General features: G+C 36.3%; 1 protein-coding gene across 1 annotated transcript in view; it reads right to left on the bottom strand.

Annotated features, from left to right (window-relative positions):
* Window positions 1–25,208, bottom strand: part of LOC142177331 (uncharacterized) — a 75,082-nt gene extending 49,874 nt beyond the window's left edge. The window contains exons 1-2 of the mRNA XM_075245806.1: window positions 25,127–25,208; window positions 24,443–24,825 (exon numbers count right to left, since the gene is read on the bottom strand). Coding sequence (XP_075101907.1) covers window positions 24,443–24,825; window positions 25,127–25,208 — 465 coding nt within the window. The remainder of the gene's footprint in view (window positions 1–24,442; window positions 24,826–25,126) is intronic.
* Window positions 25,209–25,450: the final 242 nt, after the last annotated feature.

Below are 25,450 nucleotides of genomic sequence, written 5' to 3'. Positions count from 1 at the left end.
GATAACGAGATACGAGGCATGAAGACCTCATAATTATTTACCCGAATTAATGAGTCACATTTAACGTCACCTGGGCGAGAACCTACCTCGTAGGTTAAAACTCAATAATTACAACACAAAATTGGCAAGTATGCACAGATAATTTCATATAGAATTTTCAAATAAGCCTAACAGGCATGACTTCCTATTAGTACTATAGTACAAATTAAAATTCACAAGGGAGAACTCAAACACAAGAATTTTCCTCACAAGGATCTCGTTCTTATATAACTTCCACCGCAACTCGTAGCCCGGTTTAAACATATCAGTTTATATTAAAATGCGAGGATCTCATCCTCGGTTCTGAATCACAAGTAATATGCACATCGTGCCAACTGAAAATTTCCATTTTCTCCTTTTAAATTATTTCGGTTACACCAAATCACAACACATAATGAACCCCACATCGCTAGGACATATAATTCACAATTTGCAATTAATTATTCGGAATTTACATCAAAATTTACCGAAATAAGTAACAGAAAGCCACATTTAGACTCGCAACTCTTATTTTGACCAACATGAAATGATAGGCATAGTTATCTCCATAAAATCTCCCAATATGGGTAACCACATAAGTAGATTATAGAATTATGAAGCTCACTCATAAGTGGAGCACAATAGGAGGACTCGTCTCGATACTCAAAACCGAATCAAGTTAAGAAAATTATTCCTTTATATAATATCAAGTTCGTACCTGTAACGACACCAACTGATGTAGCGACCTCCGCCATACCATAAAAGAAATATATCAATGGCTGGGTCTCCACCTCTAGAACGCCTTCTACCCGTCTTTTCTCCACCCTTAACTAGTCGTGTGGGTGGTGTAGTAACTACAATGGGGCACGTAGCCTGAGTGCTTTGATGAAATAAGTCTCTCCCAAGTTTGGGATAATTTTCTCATGATGTGCCTAGTATCACCGTATTCATAACAACTCATTTGCAGGTTAGGCTGCTCATATTGAGTCTATGCCAGATAATTGGAATAACTATTGTAGGAACTCATGTCGGTGGTGCATTAAAAGAACTTACTGGAGCACCCCGAGTAATCCGATGTGCGGACTGGGCTGGACGACTGCCTGAGCCCCTGCCATAGTGATTTATACTTGCAGAGTAGAATCCACTGAATCCCCCAGAACCTCAAGACGTATTGGTCTCCTTAGTTTCCTTTTTCCTTACCCCGAACACGTTCTAATATCTTGTCAATTTGTACAACTAGCATAAATGAAGTATCAGCTTGTAGCTCCCGAGTCGTACAAAATTTTACGATTATAATTAAGTCCTTTAATGAGTCTGTGGACTCGCCCTCTGGCTGTAGGAAGCAAAGTAGGAGTATGACGGGCTAACTTATTAAACTTGGTGGCATATTCTGACATCATCAATGGTGACATGATGCAACCGTTCAAACCCTATGCGCCACGCATTACGGAGAGTCTAGAAAATAAACTCTTTCAAAAGCGTTTCTGAGAACTGAGCCAAGTGGGAGGTGTTGCATTGGCTGGTCTGCCCTCTTCATAGGCTTGCCACGAACACTGGTGGAGAATTATCTCTCCCAAGGCAAATTTCTTCTTTTGTTATGCTGACTCAACACTGTTGAGCTGACCAATTTCTTAACATACTCTTCGATTCTTCTTTGGGGTAACCCTTACCCCTATTTATACACAATGATCACAAAAGTAGAGCTCTATATAGACAAATCTTGGCACGAACCACATAGTCCAGAATCTCGTCAACAACTGTACTTCCTCCAAAGCACCCCAAAATCCGCAACCGTGACGTCCACGCTAAGTAGACCTTCTGTAAATTTAGAGTTGTTTCTATAACTCCTTTGATACTGAAGTATAGGGTTATTAAGGAGGCGGATATACCGCAAGTCCCAACCTTATCCTCTACAAAATATCAGGTCTTAAACATGTGTAAATTTTAGGGAATCTTTCAGTACCACATATATACATTTTAGGCCAAAACTGATATAATACATGACCCCGCAATCCACCCATTGGTAGTGGACCCCCCTACTCGGCGCGAAGTCATAGGTCACAACGTCCGATGATACAAAATAATAACCTTCACAGCTCGTATAAATCAACCATATGCCATCATCCGTTGCACCCTGCTACATGATTCATTGGGTGATCTCTCAATACGTCCACATCTTTAGTCAGAATCACACGTTGAGGCAATGTTTGAGCATTTTTGGCTTCCTCCTAGTCTATTTGCGGCATCACGAACAGTCGACGCACAACTGATACCAAGTGCGCAATGTCATACATGAGTGGATACAAAGGAATATAAGATATATGTTTCAAGCTAAATCAATGCCGCACGATAAGGAATCAAAGAAGTGAATATTTCCTAACAGTTTCATAGCCTCTCGAAGATAAGTATAGACGTCTCCGTACCGATCCGCAAGACTCTACTAAACCTGCTTGTGACTCATAATACCTATGAACCTAGTGCTCTGATACCAACTTGTCACGACCCCAAATTCCCTCCGTAGGATGTCGTGATGGCACCTAGTCTCTAAGACTAGGTAAGCCTATCAATGCGGAATAATAATAAATATCTTAAATAAATAAACTACAATTCAAACAATTTTAACTCCCAAAACCCGGTAGAAATAAGTCACAAGCTTTTAAGAATTTATTCTTTATGTCTCTATACATCAGAGTCTAAAGCAAATAAGGAAGACAACATAGTAAGATAGAAGGGGACTCCAGAGTCTGTGGACGCTGGCAGATATACCTCGAAGTCTCCTCGTATAGCTAGTTTACTGATGCGTGGTCTGATAAGATGTACCTGGATCTGCACAAAAAGATGTGCAGAAGCGTAGTATGAGTACATCACAGCGGTACCCAATAAGTACCAAGCCTAACCTCGGTAGAGTAGTGACGAGGTCAAGTCAGGCCCTGCTGGAGAATAAATAATGGTATGGTAAAATGTTTAAACAATATTATAAGATAAAATGACAATGAAAATGAATCAAATAGTATTAATTACATCAAATAATTGCAAATAAATACATCGTTGAAACAAAACAGAATTCTTTTCAACTTTAAGAAAATCACAACAATAATCAAAGGCAACTACGGCCATAAATCAATATCAACAAGGGCACTCCCGAGGTACCGCCTCGTAGTCCCAAATCATAAATAAGTTCACAATATCTCATTTTCTTATATCACCGCGGGAACCTTCATAATTTATTTAAAGAAAATATTTTTTTCCGAAATAGCATCCCGCGTTTTAGCCACCCTTATCACACCGCATGACTTCTAGTAGTCACTCCTACTAGCCACGTGTATCAAGCCACCCTTATCTCACCGCATGCGTTTCAACACCTATACCTTATACCACCGCATGCGTATCAATATCACAATATATCACAATTTGCACCTCAAGTGCTCAAATAATTTAACTTGCCAAAATAATTCAATAGCAATATTTTTTCACAATAAAGAGCTCACGGCTCATGCCAAAATAAATCATCAATAATAATTTTTCACAATAAAGAGCTCACGGCTCATGTCAAAATAATTCATCAATAATATTTTTTCAGAATAAAGAGCTCACGGCTCATGCCAAAATAATTCAACAATAATATTTTACCACAATAAAGAGCTCACGGCTCCCTCACAATGAGTATAAAAATATTCAGGAGTAAATAATATAGGAAAATATAATCTTTCACAATTTAGCCCGTGTACACACTCGTCACCTCGTGCACACGACTTTCAACACATTTCAATAATCACATCAATACCAATCCTAGGGAAAATTTCCCCCACACAAGGTTAGACAAGTCACTTACCTCGACTTGCTCCAATTTAACCAAGTATTATGCTTTTTCCTCGATTTTCCGACTCTGATCGACTCGTATCTAGTCATAATTAATTCGATACAGTCAACAAAAATTATAGTAATCAATTTCATAAGAAAATATTATATTTTTATTAAAATCCGAAATTAGCTCAAAATTTGCCCGTGGGCCCACATCTCGGAATCCGGTGAAACTTATAAAATCCGACAACCCATTCAATTACGAGTCCACCCATATCAATTTTACCAAAATCCGATAACAACTCGACCTCCAAATCTTAAATTTTCGTTTTTGGAAGTCCAAAACGAAATGAAAGAAATGACCATTTTTGGTCCTTAAGTTTCTGCCAATCCGTCACTAAAAGTCCATTTTCCGTCACTAAAAGTCCACGAGAAACTGTTCTACCAGCCTTCCTTCAATCCGTCATAACTTTATGTACAAATGTCCAAATGATGCATGATTTAACTTTTTGGAAACTTAAATCCAACGAATACAACTTTCATGTTTTGAAACTTTTCTGATTCCTTATGAATTGCAAGATATAAGCTCCCAAAGTCGGCTCCATGCATCAGAATTTCTGGCGAAATTTCTGGCGAAACTGCTCTACTAGCCTTCATTCAATCCGTCATAACTTTCTGTACAAATATCCAAATAATGAATGGTTTAACTTTCCGGAAACTATAATCAAACGACTACAACTTTCATGTTTTAAAAATGTTCTGATTCCTTATGAATAGCGAGATATAAGCTTTTAAAGTTGGCTCCACGCACGTAATTTCTGCAACAGAAATTTCCAGCACTCTTTGTTCGAAATCCATTCCGTTTACCTTCCGAAATCCATCCGAGACCCTCGGGACCTTAATCAATTATTCCAACATATCCCAAAATACCATACGAACTTAGTCGAGACTTCAAACTACATCAAACAATATCAAAACGACAAATCGCACCTCAAATCAAAATCAATGAACTTTGAACTTTCAAATTCTATATCTTGTGTCGAAACACATCAAATCAATTCGGAATGACTTCAATTTTTGCACACAAGTCATAAATGACATAACTGAGCTATGAAAATTTTCAGAATCGGATTTCAACCCCGATATCAAAAAGTCAATCTCTCGGTCAAACTTCCCAAAAATTCAACTTTCGGCATTTCAAGCCTAATTCCACTACGGACTTCCAAATAAAATTCCGATCAAGCTCCTAAGTTCAAAATCACCATACGGAGCTGTTGGAATCATCAAAATTCTATTCCGGGGTTGTTTGCATATAATTTGACATCCGGTCACTATTTGAACTTAAACTTTTAATTTTTCATCAAAATTCCATATCTCGAGCTAGGGACCTCGGAATTTGATTCCGGGCATATGCCTAAGTCTCAAATCACGATACTGACCTACTGGAATTGTCAAAATACTAATCCGAGTCCGTTTGCTCAAAATGTTGACCAAAGTCAACTCAATTGAGTTTTAAAGCTCTAATTCACATTTTAATTCATTATTCACCTGAAAACTTTCCGAAAATTTTTACGGAATACGCACGCAAGTCAAGGAATGATAAATAATGCTTTTCAAGCTTTTAGAATATAAAATTAATTATTAAATTTAAAGATGACATTTTGGGCCATCACACTTTATATTAAAAGAAGGATAGGGAAGCATGAGGTTAAGCCAAGTGGTGTATTGAGAAAATGTCACTTGGCACTTTTAAGACATAATCTAAATAGATTCACACAACTCTAATCTTTATATTAAAAGGAGGGTAGGGAAAGGTTAAGCCAAGTGGTGTATTGAGAAAATGCCACTTGACACTTTTAAGACTTAATCTAAATAGATTTAGACAACTCTAATAAGAATTAAGACAAAATAGACTTGATCAAATTTAATTTAAGGTAAAAATCAATTAAGATTGACTCATATTTTTATAGTTAGTAGATTATAAAAGCTTTCCAAAAATAAGAATTTCTATTTTAATAGTTATTCGCTAATAAAATAATACATTTTCTTCAATTTTATAATTTTTATATTTTACATAGAAAAATAAACTGCTAGTGAAAATATTATTACAATATTTAAATAATTAAATAAATATTTAAAAATATTATTAATATATTTAAATGATAAAAGAGTTACGAGTAAGATAATAAAAGCATAAGATATATTAAATTTCAAGAATAAAAAAAATTATATTTATCGATGATTATTAAAAGGGTACTAAGTAAGACATTAAGTCAATTGGTAAGCCAATAAAAGATCAAAAGACTATAACAATATTAAATAATGAGTAATACAATAATTATAATAAAAAACAAAAAAGAAAAAAGAATTATATAAAAATATAGAAGAATAAGACTTACTTGATCTTGTGATTAATAACAAAGTGGTAGTAATTCTCAAAAAACAAATGGTAGTAAATTTTTGATAAAATAATAAGTATGTAATGTGCTCAAACAAGATAGATCACAACATGATATGTTTAGTATTCTTTAATATTGACATAAAATAAAATGTAAGTACTAAAATCAAAGGGTTGAGTTGTTACAAATATAAAAGAAAGTAGGTTATTTACTATGAAATTTGAGAAATAGTTTCATGTCTAGTTTCTTAATTAATATCTAATAATTATATATAATTTTTATCTAGAAGGTGCATATTTTAAAATTATTTGCACATAATTCAAATAATCCATATATTACAAAATGATATGATTTGTGTCTGCGCATCACGTGGATACTAATACTAGTTTATTAACAAGGCTTCCAATTATAGAATTAATTTCTAATTTTCGAAATTAATATCTACCATAATTAATTACGAATTATTCCACTAAAAATTCGTAATTGCACTCCTTATTCAATTTCGAAATTCATCCATTAAATCTTCTTTAAACTCCACATGTTAAGATTAATTCAGATACTAATCAATTAAATTAAATTAGTGACGATTTAATTTGTTGATTATTTATTTAGACTTACGCTTAACTTATTTCATGTGTCGGATACAAAATTCACCGGCCGGGTTTACACATGATAACTTATAAGTTTTCATAAAGGTGTATCATCAATCTCTAAATTGAGACATGGATTCCATCAACTAACTATTACTTCGTCAATGTACATTATTATTATTATCCAATTTAGTAGGCATATTGACTCACGAAAGGATCTCTCATTTTAATAAATTAAAACAATAATAATATACATAACTAATAATAATTATATCAAGATTAAAAGTATAAGAATATTTAATGGCTAAGGAGTTTATTTTATTAAGTCAGTATGAAATACTTATCTCTACTTGGTCCGTTCAATACATACAAAATGTACTAGCACAAGAAGTTAAAATATAATCATTCCCATAATCAAGATAAATTATATTTAATTTTGTGCTACAATAATCCATGATGGTTTGTCCAATCCCATCATTAGATTGTGAACTCAAACTTCATACTTATAAGAACCGATGATTTAATCTTCCGTGTATAAGCTAAACTCTATACACTAAATCATCTACTATATAAGCAAAGTACACCGACTAATATATGATATATTTATAACTTTATTAAAACTGAATAAATAATTATTTCATAATAAATACTACTATATCTAAACCAAACTCATGGTTAATACATATATCATAACAGTCTAGGTTTCAGACATTGATATTAGCCTGTAAGCACAAGAAAAAAGCTACAAAACATTAGAGTTTACAAAGCAGGCATCACCACCAAAGCTTATAGTCTATTGACACTAGTGAGCGTCTCCTACACAGTAGGTGTAGGTTCAATTCTAATCGTTCCTTTTCCCCTTTCTTGATCCGCCAACGTAATAGAAAATCTTTAAGAATAAATTTATCAAATGTCTCTTATAAAAAAAAAACAGTCATTTGCATTGCAGGAGAAAGTGAAAAGATGTTTTAAGGACCAAGAAAAATTGCTTCAAATACTATCATGAAGTATTACGTTTCTCGTATTCTTGTATGCTTCGTTGTAAAAGATGATACAGTTAAAGGATCAACCTTCACTGGCACTGTTCCAGTTCAGTACAGAAATAAATATCATTCCATTATTTCACCCAAAACATGTTATTCCCGGTCAATATTCCTGTATTTGTAAATATTAATTCTGCAAAATATAAGTTAACGTAATGAAACAATAATAATAAATTCGAGCCCACTGAATTCACAGTGTTTCCTTAAGGAATTTAATCCCCTCCTAGTACCCAAGGTAATGGATTATTTCCTCCCAGGATAGAACGAATAACACACTGGTGTAGCGGTACTTCAAACCCCAGTGTTTCGGCGAACACAAAGTTCGGTAGCAAATCACACTTACAGTTGCTTTGTTTGAAGTTAAAAACAATGCAGAACGAAGGAGTATATACTCAGAAAAACGTATGGAAGTTCTGAGAGGAAGGAGTGCAATGTATAGCCAATTTGTTGAGCGAATTGTATGTTGAGTTTTTTCTTCAACATTTGCTGCTCATATATATAGCAGCCAAGAAGGAGTGCAAGACCAAACGTCCACCCTTCATGGTGGATCAAGCATTACATATTTGTGGAGCAAGCACTTCATATTTGTGGAGCAAGCACTTCATGGTGGGAAGACCATTATCCGGCTGCCAAATTATCAATACACAGATTGGAAAATATCCGTTTACAAATACGGATAATCTTACGTTAATATTTACTATTAACAAATAAATTTGGTCCAAAAAATTAATCAATCAATCGATCATTTGACCAAATCCAAATCCAAATCCAAATCCAAATCCGAAGCCGAAGCCGAAGCCGTAGCCGAAGCCGAGCCGAGCGAGCGACGACGACGACGGCGCGAGGCTTGCTTTCTTCTTAACTCTTTAAGAGCTACAAGAAGAGCAATTATATATATACCCACCAAAAATGTCTTCCACTTCCAATATGGGACAATGTCTCATTGTTAAGAGGGGAAAACTTAAAATTTTACTCAAAATTTCATTTTTCCTCCATTTCCCATTCACCCTCATTTTAAGAATATTACATCTTAAAAATAAAACCTCAACAATCCCCCACATGAATGGGGAATGGCTATATCACGGAAGTATGCATGAAAAACTGTGTGATTTACAAGCAAGGATTAATTGCATCTGGATAAGTAGGTTTCCCTTTGAACTTTCCGTAGTAAACTTATGTCGGATATATTCGGTCAATCGGTAGATTTGATATCTTTGAACCGTCGATCTTTGGTGTATACCTAGACAACCATAAGTCACACAATCAACCCTTAACCGTCTTTGGTTCTCATTGTTGTGTTCGTTTCAGCCATGAACACCGCCTGGTTTCATAAGTGCGTAGAGAACTGGCCTTACAAAGTTCTCCTTGAAGCGGCTCACACTTCACACTTAAATAGGTGATTCCTAAACGTGTCATCCTGTAGATACACTATTTGATATACCCCGTATCAAATTTAGAAATCATTAAAAAGCCTTAATGCTTTATCCTTGGTACTGAACATTGTCTCATCACGAGAATGGACTAAAATTTTATTTGACAATGTTGAACCGTCATTAATGACTTTGTTTGATCTCTTTGAACCTAGATCTTGGGATCTCCAGTCTTCTAGGTAGAGTTACCGCCACAATGACTTGTTCTCGGCCATAGCCCCATTCCCCTTGATGATTTCTCAACTACCTCTCTAGTTAGGCCTTTTGTAAGTGGATCCGACACATTATCACTTGACTTTACATAGTCAATTGTGATAATTCCTCTAGAGAGTAATTGCCTAACGGTTTTATGTCTTCGTCGTATATGACGAGATTTACCGTTATACATGACGCTCCCAGCCCTTCCAATTGCCGCTTGACTATCACAATGTATGCATATTGGTGCCAACGGTTTGGGCCAAAATGGAATGTCTTCCAAGAAATTCCGGAGCCATTCAGCTTCTTCACCGGCTTTATCTAAGGCTATGAATTCAGCCTCCATTGTAGAGCGGGCAATACATGTTTGTTTGGACGACTTCCAAGATACCGCTCCTCCACCAATAGTGAATACATATCCACTCGTGGACTTAGAATCAGTTGAACCGGTGATCCAATTTGCATCACAGTATCCCTCAATCACCGCAGGGAAATTACTGTAGTGCAATTCAAAGTTTTGGGTATGTTCTAAATATCCCAAAACTCGTTTCATTGCCATCCAATGAGATTGGCCTGGATTGCTCGTATATCGACTCAGTTTACTTATAGCACAAGCTATGTCTGGTCGTGTACAATTCATGATATACATTAAGCATCCCAATACACGAGCATAATCCAATTGTGATATGCTTTGGCCTTTGTTCTTTGCTAATGCAAGATTCACGTCAATTGGAGTCTTTGCAACTTTAAAGCCCAAGTGCTTGAATTTTTCAAGTACTGTCTTAATATAATGAGATTGTGACAATGCCAGACCTTGAGGAGTCTTATTGATCTTAATTCCCAGAATTAAATCAGCAACTCCCAAGTCTTTCATATCAAACTTGCTATTGAGCATACGCTTAGTAGCATTTATGTTGGCAATGTCATTACTCATTATCAACATATCATCCACATATAGGCAAACAATGACTATGTGATTTGGAACATTTTTAATGTACACGCATTTATCACATTCATTTATCTTAAAACCATTTGACAACATTGTTTGGTCAAATTTCGCATGCCATTGTTTGGGTGCTTGTTTTAGTCCGTAAAGAGACTTAACAAGTCTACATACCTTCTTTTCTTTACCTGGAACCACAAACCCTTCAGGTTGTTCCATGTAAATTTCTTCCTCCAACTCTCCATTTAAGAAGGCCGTCTTAACATCCATTTGATGAATTTCAAGACCATACACTGCAGCTAATGCTACTAACATCCGTATGGACGTAATTCTTGTAACTGGAGAGTATGTATCAAAGTAGTCTAGACCTTCTCGTTGTCTATACCCTTTGACTACGAGCCTTGCCTTGAATTTATCAATAGTGCCATCATCTTTGATTTTTCTCTTAAAAATCCATTTAGAACCCAAAGGTTTATTTCCAGGAGGAAGATCAACCAATTCCCATGTATGATTGTTCAATATGGATTCTATTTCACTATTGACTGCCTCTTTCCAAAACAATGATTCCGAAGAAGTCATAGCTTCTTTAAATGTTTGAGGCTCATTCTCCAATAAGAAAGTCACAAAATCTGGTCCAAATGAAGTAGACGTTCTTTGACGTTTACTACGTCTTGGATTCTCCTGATTACATGTACTTTCTTTTGTTTCTTCCCGAGGTCGTTTAGATCCTTCACCAAACGACTCACATTCCTTTTTATACGGATATATATTTTCAAAAAACTCAGCATTATCTGATTCTATAACCGTATTATTATGAATGTCGGGATTTTCTGATTTATGAACCAGAAATCGATATGCTTTACTATTTGTCGCATATCCTATGAAAACATAATCAACGGTTTTCGGTCCTATCTTTACCCTTTTGGGTTTAGGAACTTGCACTTTTGCCAAACACCCCCACACTTTAAAATAATTCAAGTTGGGCTTCCTTCCTTTCCATTGTTCATAAGGAATGGATTGTGTTTTGCTATGGGGCACTCGATTTAATATTCGATTGGCCGTAAGAATGGCTTCCCCCACAAGTTCTGTGGCAAACCAGAACTTATCAACAACGCATTCATCATCTCCTTTAATGTGCGATTCTTTCTTTCCGCAATCCCATTAGATTGGGGCGTGTAAGGGGCTGTTGTTTGATGAATAATTCCATATTCTAAACATATTTCTTCAAAAGGAGATTCATATTCACCACCCCTATCACTTCTTATCATTTTTACTTTCTTGTTAAGTTGCGTTTCAACTTCATTTTTGTATTGCTCTGAATGCGTCTATTGCTTCATCTTTACTATTCAGTAAGTAAACATAGCAATATCGAGTACCATCATCAATAAAAGTTATGAAATACTTCTTTCCACCGCGAGATGGTATTGACTTCATGTCACAAATATCTGTGTGAATTAAGTCTAAAGGATTTGAATTCCTTTCAACTGACTTATAAGGATGTTTAACATACTTAGATTCCACACATATTTGACATTTTGATTTTTCGCATTCAAACTTGGGCAGTACTTTCAAGTTAATCATTTTCCGCAAGGTTTTATAATTGACATGACCCAAACGTACATGCCATAAATCATTTGACTCAAGTAAGTAAGAAGAAGCTGAAATATTATTATTATTTTCAACAACCATTACATTTAGATTGAAAAGGCCCTCGGTGAGGTAACCTTTTCCCACAAATATTTCATTCTTACTAATTACAACCTTGTTGGATACAAAAACGCACTTAAAACCGTGCTTAACAAGAAGTCCAGTAGAGACTAAATTCTTTCTCATTTCGGGAACATGAATGACCTTGCCAGAAGTCATTTTTAGAAATACCTTCCCATATCCTTCAACTTTTGCTGTTGAAGCATTTCCCATATAAACTGTCTCTCCGGGTTCAGCAAGAGCATAGGTAGCAAAAGCCTCTCTAACTGCACAAACATGGCGAGTGGCTCCTGAATCAAACCACCACAGTTTAGGATTTCCCACCAAGTTACATTCAGAGAGCATGGCACACAAGTTATCAACATCATCATGGTTTACTACCATGTTTGCTTTACCCCTTTTCTTGTCTTTCTTCGGAGCACGACACTCCGTAGATTTGTGTCCGGTTTTCCCACAGTTGTAGCAGTTTCCACTGAACCGCTTCTTGCTTGGGTTGTATTTCGGACCAGAAGCCTTCTTCCTCTTTTTGTTAGCTTCAACAATATTTGCTCCCATTATTGTTGAATTTCCACGGCCTCTCCTTTCAGCAGCTTTATTGTCCTCTTCGATTCTCAACCGAACAATGAGATCTTCAAGGGACATTTCCTTTCATTTGTGTTTCAAATAATTTTTGAAGTCCTTCCACAACGGAGGCAACTTCTCAATCATTGCTGCTACTTGGAATGCTTCGTTGATTACAAGACCTTCAGCAAGTAGATCATGAATAATCACTTGCAATTCCTGGACTTGAGTAATAACAGACTTGCTATCTATCATTTTGTAGTCCAGAAATTTTGCGGCAACGAATTTCTTCATCCCGGCATCTTCAGTCTTATATTTCTTTTCAAGCGCATTCCACAATTCTTTGGATGTCTCCATGCTACTGTATACATTATACAGATTATCATCCAGTCCGCTAAGAATATAATTCTTGCATAAAAAATCAGAATGCTTCCACGCTTCAATCACGAGAAAGCGTTCATTATCTGGAGTTTTATCCGGCAGATCAGGAACATCTTCCTTGATGAACTTCTGTAGACATAACGTAGTTAAGTAGAAGAACATCTTCTGCTGCCAGCGTTTGAAATCAATCCCGGAAAATTTTCCGGGTTTTTCTGCCGGTGCCAACGCCGGTGTTCGGCTTGTCGTTGCGTTGGCAGTCGCCATCGGAACAGCTTGGTTTTCGTTTTCAGTCATCATCTTTTTCAGAAAAGAATGACACAAACAAACGTTTAATACACGTTTTCAAACTGGAGTAAAAATCACGTAGATTTTAATATCCAACAAAACGCCACGAAGGCTTAACTCTCCAAAACGGGAGTACACAAACCACAAAGGTTTTAGTTTGCAGAATAATAAGAATAACACAAGTACAGAAATAAATATTAAATTCCTTAAGATTGTTATTCCCGGTCAATATTCCTGTATTTGTAAATATTAATTCTGCAAAATATAAGTTAACGTAATGAAACAATAATAATAAATTCGAGCCCACTGAATTCACAGTGTTTCCTTAAGGAATTTAATCCCCTCCTAGTACCCAAGGTAATGGATTATTTCCTCCCAGGATAGAACGAATAACACACTGGTGTAGCGGTACTTCAAACCCCAGTGTTTCGGCGAACACAAAGTTCGGTAGCAAATCACACTTACAGTTGCTTTGTTTGAAGTTAAAAACAATGCAGAACGAAGGAGTATATACTCAGAAAAACGTATGGAAGTTCTGAGAGGAAGGAGTGCAATGTATAGCCAATTTGTTGAGCGAATTGTATGTTGAGTTTTTTCTTCAACATTTGCTGCTCATATATATAGCAGCCAAAAAGGAGTGCAAGACCAAACGTCCACCCTTCATGGTGGATCAAGCATTACATATTTGTGGAGCAAGCACTTCATATTTGTGGAGCAAGCACTTCATGGTGGGAAGACCATTATCCGGCTGCCAAATTATCAATACACGGATTGGAAAATATCCGTTTACAAATACGGATAATCTTACGTTAATATTTACTATTAACAAATAAATTTGGTCCAAAAAATTAATCAACCATTCGACCAAATCCGAAGCCGAAGCCGTAGCCGAAGCCGAGCGAGCGACGACGACGACGGCGCGATGCTTGCTTTCTTCTTAACTCTTTAAGAGCTACAAGAAGAGCAATTATATATATACCCACCAAAAATGTCTTCCACTTCCAATATGGGACAATGTCTCATTGTTAAGAGGGGGAAAATTAAAATTTTACTCAAAATTTCATTTTCCCTCCATTTCCCATTCACCCTCATTTTAAGAATATTACATCTTAAAAATAAAACCTCAACAATACAAACAAAAACAGTAAAAATCAACAGAAAACTGAAGCAGTACGACTTGTTTAGTATGTCAGAGACAAATACCTGTGAAGGAATTAAGGGGAAGCGACCCTTGGAAAATAGTCGAATTCGACATGTTGGCAAAGTCAATACAGAGCGCAGGGTGTGATAGGATAAGGTCATTGATTTAGACGTCAGAGCTTTAGAGTTTGAATTCGATGGAGCTACAAAAACCAAAAGTTTTATCAGGCAACATTTCTGAAGATAGCAGATCTAGCAGTTAACAGTAAATTACTAGCTCCAAATAATTAGTCACAATTATAAGATAACAAACATTAAACCATCTTATAGTTGCAAATGAGAATTTTGTTATTGCTGCATCCAGAATCTGACTAGTTTAGGAATTCCCAAACGAGAAAACTGCAATTGAAGCATAGACATTTACTAGTTCAAGGTCATGCACGCACATATAGGAGGGAGGGTAGTTCTCAAGTTTATTTGACAACTACACGCAATTGATTAAAACTGTTTTACATTATTGAGGCAAATTCAATTTTCAAGCATCAGATGAGAATCTAGATATATCTGGCTAGTAACATAAATACAGAAAAGCTATAAAAAATTAATATCCATTGCTATGACCATTGAACATAAGGCACTCTTTTGTTTTTTCTTTTTCTTTTTTGGTTTTGATAGCCAAAAAAGCACTCATTTTTCACTTGAACATTGGGACTGGAGCGTAGTTGTGTTGTATTCAACGGGTTAACGGGCCTAATAGAATTCTCAATCCTCAATGAACAAATTTTTAACTACAATTCAAAATTAAATTAATTTGTAATGTACAAAGGCTTCAAACTGACCTTCTTCTTGCACATATCCATCAAATTTTATACCAAAAACTATTTAAACACACAAAGACACAGTGATACGCAGATAAAAAGAAGGGGTTGTAAGAAAATTATATTTGGTAGCGAAAAATGGTGAATGATAACACCTCAAACATAAAAATCTTCCATTTTCCTCAAAATATAAAAGAATAATATGAAAAGATTCTTACTTTTAAGAAAAAGAAGAAGGTTTTCAGTTGAAACTAAGCTGAATAACTTTGATTTGGCCGAAAAAGAAGCAAGGTTATGGATATCATGACCGATCACCATCGATAAAGAAGAATTTTTCTAAATCACTTCGTGTCAGCGGGGCCTTCAAGCATCCGAAATACGCCGGGATTGAAAGTGACATAGCGTTCCTGATAGAAAATGACGACTCCTTAAAAAAAAAAAAAAACTTATTCAAGTTCTTTTTCCCAAAGAAGTTATGCTCCGACTGCCCGACGAGTCATCTACTTAAAAGGACCCTCCCCACAGTCCGCCCTTCCTTGAATTATTCGGTCATACAATACTTATTGAATACAAAAGAACAAAATTCAGTTCGACCCCGTCGTAGTTCATATTAAGACTATTGTGACACATGGAAAATTGCTTACTAGAGATAGATTAATACAATGGGGGAATGGAGGTTCCATTGGCTTGTCCACTCTGTAATAGTTGGAACGAAAGTATTTCACACTTGTTCTTTTAATGTGATATGTCTTCCTATATCTGGAAAAAGGCCCTAGCTTGGCAAGGGATAAGCAGAATGGTAATGGGTTGGCAAGAGGAACTAAAGTGGGCTGAAGTTTATGCAAGAGGAAGAAGAGTCGAGACAGAGATATACAGAATGACACTTGCAGCGAGTGTGTACTACATTTGGAAAGAAAGAAACCAATGGGTATTCGCAATCAGATTCGAAGCATATTATGAAGCAAATTATCCAAGAGGTATGTTGTAGAGGAACAATGCATGCAAGATTAGCTAGAAAACTTGATCAGTTAAATTTCTATCCTTAACTTTGTGGTTGTAGTAGTTAGCGATGGTGTAGTTGTGAGATGATATGGTTGACTTCCGTAGATCCTGATGTTGGGGCATCCTGTCCAACAGTCAGTTTTTTTTCTTCTTTTTTCTTGTGTACATATTTTCAATTGGTAATAAAAATTTATTTACCGAAAAAACTGAATTCTTTGAATGCAGTTTCAGAACAATGTGGAAAAGCCCTATGTGTTGAAATAAAGACAAAAGACGTAATCAGAAATAGAGTAAGTATGACGTGTCGCATCTAACTGTAGTTTGCATCTTTATATGCATAACTGTTTTTACCTTAGACATACCCCATGGTTGTACTTGTACAATATTTTTGACTTGTTAATATAGGACTTTATTAATACACGTACTTTCTTGATAATAATTTTATTGCTTGCATAAATATTTTATTTGAATGATTATTATGAAAATAAAGAATTATTAATTTATTATGGCAAATTGACATGAATATTTTATTTGAATATTCATTTTTATAAGAATAAGAAGAAGCAGCTTAACTTATAGGCTTAAAATTGAATATTCAAAATATCCAAACTAAGTATTATGAAACATAACTTAAAAAGGCCGATCCAAATGTAATTGGATTAGATTTAGATTGTAATTTTTTAAATCCGAAAACCTAAAATCCAAATTGAAATTCTCAATATTAATCAGAACTGCTCAAATGCGCACCCACTAGATTACGCTCTCATTTTCATTCTATTCTTTCTCTTCTTCATCCATATTCCTCATCCTCTTTCTTATTTTTTCATCTTTTCATATTAGATTTTATTTTTTCATCTTTTCAGTAAATTTTCTTATTGAATAAATGGTAAAAGTTCACATATCAGATTCATAAGGTCGTCGAGATAAATCCATGAAATATAGTGACGGGCTACGTGACTGACCCAATGTATTGAAAAGATTCGTTAGAGATATGAATAATTGAATAATAAAGGTAAGAATTGCCCATCTAGTAAAATTTGTAAACATTAAATAAAATAAATAAAATGAAGGTAATGTCAAGTGCATGTCCGACAAAACGTGTAAACAACGTAAATAATATTTTTCTACCCTATAAAATTTGTGAACAATTTAACGCAGAATGAAGATAATATTAAATTTTACTCGTGTGGTTGTTTGACCAAAATATATAAATCTTTGATTAAACTAATTAATTTTATATAAAAAAGAGATTAAACCTAGTTAATAATGATATCCTTAGATTTATAACTAATCAACTCAAATAAAACCGGATAGTGTTGGTGGAGGATTAAATGTTGTGTACATTCAATATTTCAAGATCATTAATGATGGAAGAATATCAAATAATAAATAATAATAAATGAAATTAACGTAAATACAGAGAATGATCCACCCAATATTGAATGGGGTGGGTGATTCCTCCTTCTATAGTGATGAGTGATAAACAAATGCTATAATATTGGAACTATTCTCGGATCTGATGGAAAAGTGTGGAATAATAGATAATCGAATCTTTAGTGTTTGTCTCTTTTCTAGAGAGAAATTATTCTTCTCAAAAAGTGTTCCTATCCGAGAATCTTACATGCCCCTTCCCCTATCTTTTTTTCTATTTATATGGAACATACCCTAGTTAACTCTAAAAGTACATACAACAAGAATATTCAATGGAATATTTTCTTGAATATCCTATTACAAATACTAGTCGTTAGCACTGCCCTTGGTACTCGACCTCGACCGTTATTGACTGCTCGGCTACTGTTGCTCCCAAACGCACACGCAAGTATACGTGATCGTACAAGTAATAAAATGATAAGTCGAGTGTCGAACCCACAGAGACTTGTATCAACTACCTACTAAATTCACCAAGATTGTTATTCAGTCGAGCCAATTCGAGTTTAAGAGTTTAATTATACTAAATTATAATTCGAAGTAGTAACTAAATTATCAAGCAGCAAAATGATTGTTTTTAGTAGAGACAAATATTTCAGGGTTGTGATCGATTCACCAATCCTATTGCGTTCTAGTTAACTCTCCCTTTCATACAATTCACTCATGGTTGTTAATTAATCGAAAAATTGCTCTCGTAGCCTTCTCCCAAAGTACTATTCGCCTATTCAAAATAGATTAACGCTTATATTCCTATGAAATCAATTTATTAAGAATTCATTAAGATTACGATATTTAATTAAGCATGACGACTAGATATATTCCTATCCTAACCACAAATCTGCCCCCTCAGAGTTAAGATCATGCTCTCTTTAATTCTTCTCTAATCTAAATATGGTTTTTCCAAGCATATCATAGATAGTAAATAGAACCTAACTGCTGGCCAGAAAATTAAGCAATTAATCACAGAATTGAAGAAACAACCATATATTGGCGAATTATAATCAAGGTTAAGTCAATGTTAAACAACAATATTCATGACTAAATCGCAACCCCAGAACTATGGGTTTTAGCCCCTCATGATAGTATCAAACAAATTTATAAGTGTTGTATAATTGAAAATATTAAGAAAAGATGAAGAAAACTGAGATCTCTTCACTCCCGGATGTTCCTCGTGTGTATTCCCTCTTCAAAGTGGCGTCCCCTCTCCAAAAATATGCTTAGTTTTGCTTTTATACACGTTGGTTAGGTCTAGGGCAGAAATAACCTTATCCCGGGCAAACTTGAATAAAATCACGTCGCCAGCGTCCAGCCCAGTGCCCCACGCTGGCCCTGGCGCTACTTATGAGACTTTCTGCTAAGGGCGCCACAGGTGGCGTGAAGCGCTGCCTGTGGCGCCGAAAATCAAACTTTTCCTTTTTTCGTCTGTTTTGGCTCTAATCTTGCACTTTTCGCCCCCAATTACTTCAGAATGATTCCTACACATAAAACACCCCGAATTAATATAAATCAATATATTTTACATCCGAATTCCACGAAATACGAGTAAAACATGAGGCAATATACATATAAATATATATACTTTAAGCTAAATATCAACACCCCATAATTAAACTCTTGCTCATCCTCGAGCAATAGGACTATCAAATATACCCTAACTACGTACAAATCTCAACTATAAAGGAGCACTTCAACTTTTAACCATCCACTTGTAACGATCCGATCGGTCGTTTCTAGAGTTATAGTCCCATTTTCCTCATTTCTACTTCCTTTTGTACTTTTTAGCAATGTTATGATATATTGGGTTAGTTGGTTCGGGTCCGGAGTGATTTCGGAGTAGATTGAGACACCTAGTCTCTTATTTTGAATCTTAAGTTAGAAAAGTCAACTGGATGTTGACTTATGTGTAAACGATCTCGAAATTTAATTCTGATGGTTCCATTAGCTTCGTTAGGTGATTTTGGACTTATGAGAGCGTCCGGAATGTGATTTGGAGGTTCGTAGTGGAATTAGACTTGAATTGGCGAAAGTTAGAAATTTGGTGATTTCGATCGGTAGTGAAAATTTTTTATATCGGGGTCGGAATGGATTTTCGGAAGTTGGAGTAGGTTTGAGGTGTAATTTTTTATGTGTGTGTAAAATTTGAGGTCATTCGGACGTGGTTTGGTTGGTTTCGGCATTGGTTATCGAATTTGAAAGTGTAGAAGTTCTTAGGCTTGAATCCGAGGGTAATTTAGTATTTTGATATTTTTTTTGAGTGATTTGAAGGCTCGACTAAGTTCATACGTTGATATATGACTTGTTGGTATGTTTGGTTGAGATCCCGAGGGGCTCGGGGTGATTCCAAGTGGTTAACAGATTGTTTGAAGTTGGAAAAATGCAACTGAAGCTGCTGCTACTGGTATTTCCACACTTGCGGATGGGGAGCTGCATGTGCGAGGTCGCAGGTGCACGTGAGAGTTCGCAGGTGCGGATAATGTTGAGGTAGGCTGGGTCCGCATGTGCGTAGGAGAGGTCGCATCTGCGAGTCCGCAGATGCGGATAGGTGCCTGCAGAAGCGGAAGTGAGGAGGTTAGGCAGTGGCCGCAGGTGCGAGGTCTTTTCCACACATGCGTGGTCGTAGATGCGGATATGGAGAGCATGTGCGAAGTTGGGGTTTTTAATAATTTTTCACAGGTTCGGAGGTTCTTGCGCAGATGCAGCACCGCAGGTGCGCATATTTAGCCGCAGGTGCGAAAGATCTGGGTAGAAACTATAAATAGAATACTTTATGAATTTTGGTTCATTTCCACCATTTTCAAGTCGGGTTTTGGAGCTTTTGGAGTGATTTTGAAGGGAGATTCAAGGGTTTTCGGTGAGGTAAGTTTCTTGGGCTCTAATACTCGTATCTATGGTGTTTTTCTATTGTATTATCATCTAATTAGTGGAATTTAGGGGTGAAAATAGGGGATTAGAGCTTGGGATTTTGGAGAGTTTAATTTAAGGATTTGAGATATCAAATGATGTCGGATTTTGATAAATTTTGTATGTATAGACTCGTGAGTGAATGGCCTTTCTAGTTTTGTAAATTTTGTTGGATTTTGAGATGTGGGCCTGGAGGCCCGATTTGAACCAATTTCGGGTTTTGAGTCTAATTTGGTAGTTTTTCTTGTGAAATTTATTCCTTTAGTACATATTGATGGTATTGTACTGGTTGTGACTAGATTTCCAGCATTTGGAGGCCGAATCGAGGGGCAAGAGCATAGCTGAATAGAGATTTGCTCGGTTTGAGGTAAGTAATAACTTTAAATCTGGTCTTGAGGGTATGAAACCCAGAGTTTGGTATAATGTGACTGTTTGGAGGTGGAACCCATCTTAGGTGACATGCGTGTGGGTGTACGCCATGAGGGATTGAGACTTGGTACATCCCGGGAGACTGTGAAGTCTAATAGCCTTTAATTGTGTTTATATGCATTCCTCTCTACTAGGACTTGACTGTTTTCATGTTAGAAATCATGCTTAGGCTATATTCCTGCTCATGGTAGTTATACTCAGTCATAGTGATTCTTGTACATGTTTACCTCAGTCTCTGTTATTTGTTTTCCCTGATGATATACTGTAACACTTTGATTTGGGCTATTTTCCCTTTCTTTATTGAGAGCCGTGAGACTAGAGAGGTTCATGACTGAGTAAGGCCGAGGGCCTGGTTGTGAGGTATCAGTTTTATGGCACGTGAGTTGTCCGTGCAGATCCTTATAGTTTATACTATGGCACGTGAGTTGTCCGTGCAGCAGGTGAGTTTCCGTGAAGATCCAGATATGATATTGTAGCACGTGAGTTGTCCGTGCAATACGTGAGTTGTCCGTACAAATTATAGCGCTTGGGATGTAGGAGACCCTCATGAGTCTGAACACCCCCAGTGAGCGCAGGTACCTATTGAGTGTGTGCATCGAGGGCTGAGAGTTAAGTGTCAAGTTGTTGAGAGTTGGAGTGACTGTTGCCCTAAGAGGTTGTACTTGTTTTTTCATTGTTGATGCACTTAGTTTCTATCTGTCTTTGTTGTGAAATTTCTGAAAATTTCTATATCCGGAGTACCTGCGTTTTAAGTGTATAAAACTGATTTGACTTAAACTGCCGGATTTGAAAGTATGTCTAATCCTTGCTGGAATTATTGAAAATGGACTGTACTGTATAGCTCGTCATTGCTTCTCAGTTCCTTATTTATTTCTGTTACTTGCTGAGTTGATTGTACTCATACTACACCCTGCACTACATATGCAGATCCAGGTGTGTCTAAACACGTAGATTGTTGAGTCCAGGCTTGTTAAGTTCCGGAGACTGCAAGGTAGTTGCCAACGTCCGCAGGACCTTGTTACTCCTTCTACATTTCTTTCTGTTTTATACTGATATGTAGACATTGGCTGTAATATTTTTAAATACTTAGACGCTCATGACTTAGTGACACCCCGATGTCGGGCTATTTTTCCGCACTTATGTTTTATTTGGGTTTTACCCCATATTTTTGAGAAACTCCGGTTATTTAAAATGTCTTAATTCACTTCTGTTAAATTCTGAAAGTGTTTTGGAAAGGTTGGCTTGCCTAATACCACGATAGGCGCCATCACGATGGGTTAGGTTTTGGGTCTTGACACCACTCTACCCTTGATTATGATCAATACCGACAATCAATCTTGAACATGCAAAGTTCACATTCTTACCCTTTTAAGCACGCCCAAGTATAACTATTTCAATTCAATACAAACAACCTATCTATAACCACCCAACCTCAAAAGTCGACTCGTTACCACTAAGCACCCTCAACTCGCGCACTCACCCAACAAGAAAAGTTTACAACATTACCAATCATTCATGAGATCATGTGCCCTCACCAACAAACAAAAGAGTGAATATAGAATAGTCCACACATTCAAATATGCTTTTGAATATAAATTAAGGATATCACACAATTGAACAAAATTTGCTCACTATCACAAAGAATTCATATGCATCCCGTGGTCGTACCATAAGCTTGCCCATAGTGTACATCTCTACTAATCTAAGCTAGCCAAATCTAGGATCAATTAGGACTTTAAAGTTGTAATGTAGGCTAAGGGACGGGTATGATACATTTAGGAATAATGACTAACTCTCCTAAGCACTTTAATACACTACACTCATAATTCGAGCACATCTTCTTCTCAACCAATTCGCTTGCCACAAACCATATACAACATAGTCCCTTTTTTTCATTAAGCACTTCCATACCCTCACTAGCACAAATTAGTAAGATTAGAAGGTGTGTGTTTTTTCTACATACTTTGACTATCATTTTTTTCTCTTCTTGCAATTCTTCTTTTTCTTTTTTCTTCTTTGTTTTTTTTTTCTGCGCACACTCCATACATTAATGTTCATCAGTTAGTGACTTTTGATTTCAACTTTAGTGCACCAAGGGCCTGTCCATGGTTCCACTTAGAAGCAACTCCCCAATCTCTCACCTTACTTCTTTTAGCGACTAAGTACCTTAGGAGGTAAAGGTTCAACAATCTCAAATTAATAACAAAATAGGGATGCGACTTGTAATGTGGGTGCCGAAAGAAAGGTCTATAGGCTCAAAGGGGCTAGCAACGGAAAATTTTATCTTCAAGTGACAAGCATATCTATGCTCTAGCAAAAAACGCCTACGTCGTCTCCTAGATTAGCACAACTTAACAATTTCGCTTCGATTAACACACGGGGCAAGTTCTAGACTACACAGGATAGCGCAGAGAATCACAATTCCTCAGACACACATTGCACATGACTCAATCAAGACGGTTTTGTTCAACTCTCAAGTCAAGCAAGCACATATAATTGAGAAATTTAAGCAATAATGCACTATGTGGCATACAAATTGAACAACTGAGAGAAAGCGTCACAGAATAAGCTATTTATTTTACTTATCACAGAATAAGCTATTTATTTTACTTAGGCATCACAATTCAAACCAAATGCACGGGAAGATAGATCGCATGTCATGGCCTAATGTTCCAGCACCAAGCATGTCACTAGGCACCTCAAAGCAACTCAGTTTCTTCCTAACTTACTCCAAAAAAAAATAAAGTACCCGGTTCGAGCTACACCCTTGGAAAAGAACCGGTGCCCAAAGAAAACCTAAGGGATACTACTTAACTATCTTAAAAAAAAAAAAAATCTTTTTGGTGCTTTTTTTATAAGACTTTAACCCTCAAGAAAATTGTCCAACAGATCCATCGTCGGGAAAAGTTCGAGCTTTTTCCATTTTTTTTTTAAATTTTCGTTTTATTTTATTTTATTTTATTTTTGAGAACCTAGACTATGTCTACTACGAGTTCTAAGATAAAAACTAATAAAAAATAGTTTTATACAATTACACTTCAGAAAGTAGTTTTTCCACCCCACACTTATATTATGCATAGTCCTCGATGCATGATCACAGAGAAAAATATTAAAACAAGGGTGAGAAATACTCCCTGAGACCCTCTCGGGCCTAGCTCGGACATGATCCTCAATATTAAGGGTTGGGATGACCCCACACTTAAGCTCAAACATGCTCCTCAGCTTCAACTTCGGGTACTCAGACTTCCCCTTCTCTGCAAAATAAAAACAACATAAAACTTTACACTGTAAAAAAAATGAATAAAAAAAAATGTAGGCTGGGTTGCCTCCCAACAAGCGCCTTATTTATAGTCGTGGCACGACTCTGGTACTTTGCTCAGTCTGGGCGTTTTCTCTTCTTCTTTCTCCCATGAAGTCTTAGCCTTTTTGCACGCTCTCAAAAGATCTCCTCTTTCTTCTCTGGCTCTTTTCTCAATTATTCTTACACACTCAACTTGCAACACCACCTCCTCTAACTTAGTTGTCCCATCTGGACCACTATAATTCACATAAGAACTCTTCTCTATCTCCTTCAATTTGACCACATTAATCATGCACAAGTCTTCATAATGCTTAGGGAGCTTAAGTGCCTTGTACACATTAAAAGTGACTTCCTCATCGTCAACTCTCATCTTCAACTTCCCTTCCCTTACATCAATAATCGCTCCACCAGTAGCTAAGAATGGTCGCCCCAAAATAATGAGCACTTCCTCATCTGCCTCATAATTAAGAACAAATCAATCAGCAAGAAGAATAAACTTTCCCACTCGAACTAGCACATCCTTAATAATTCCTTCTCGCATAACTAGTGACCAATCTGCTAACTGTATAAGTGATTGTAGTAGGTCTAAGCACCTCCAATCCAAGTTGCTTGAACAAAGAGGATGGCATCAAATTTATACTAGCCCCTAAATCACACAGGGCTCTACCAACTTCTTGTTTTCCAAGAGATAGAGGAATTGTGAAACTCCGAGGATCCTTCAACTTAGGAGGAAGCTTACTCTAAACTCTAGCACTGCACTCTTCAGTAAGTGCAACTGTTTCAAACTCTGTATGTCTTCGCTTGCTGGCCACAATATCTCTGAGATTACCATGCATACTTAGGCACTTTCTACAAAATTTCCACCAAAGACAAATTCACACGATCTTGGCTCAAAATATCTAAGAATTTCTTGCACTTAGCATAATCTTTTTGCTTCTGCAGTCTTTGTGGAAACGGAGGTGGTGGCCTTGTCACAATTACTGGCTATGATCCTTTGTTCTCTTTCTCATTCTCCTCAACTGGCTTGGGAACTAATTCTCCTTCAAGGCTAGCCGTATACTTCTTTTTCTTTGGAATT

Source organism: Nicotiana tabacum, chromosome 23 (assembly GCF_000715075.1).
Source record: "Nicotiana tabacum cultivar K326 chromosome 23, ASM71507v2, whole genome shotgun sequence".
NCBI lineage: Eukaryota > Viridiplantae > Streptophyta > Magnoliopsida > Solanales > Solanaceae > Nicotiana > Nicotiana tabacum.
The sequence above is the reverse complement of the archived record's forward strand: the minus strand, read 5'-3'. Positions and strand labels throughout refer to the sequence as shown.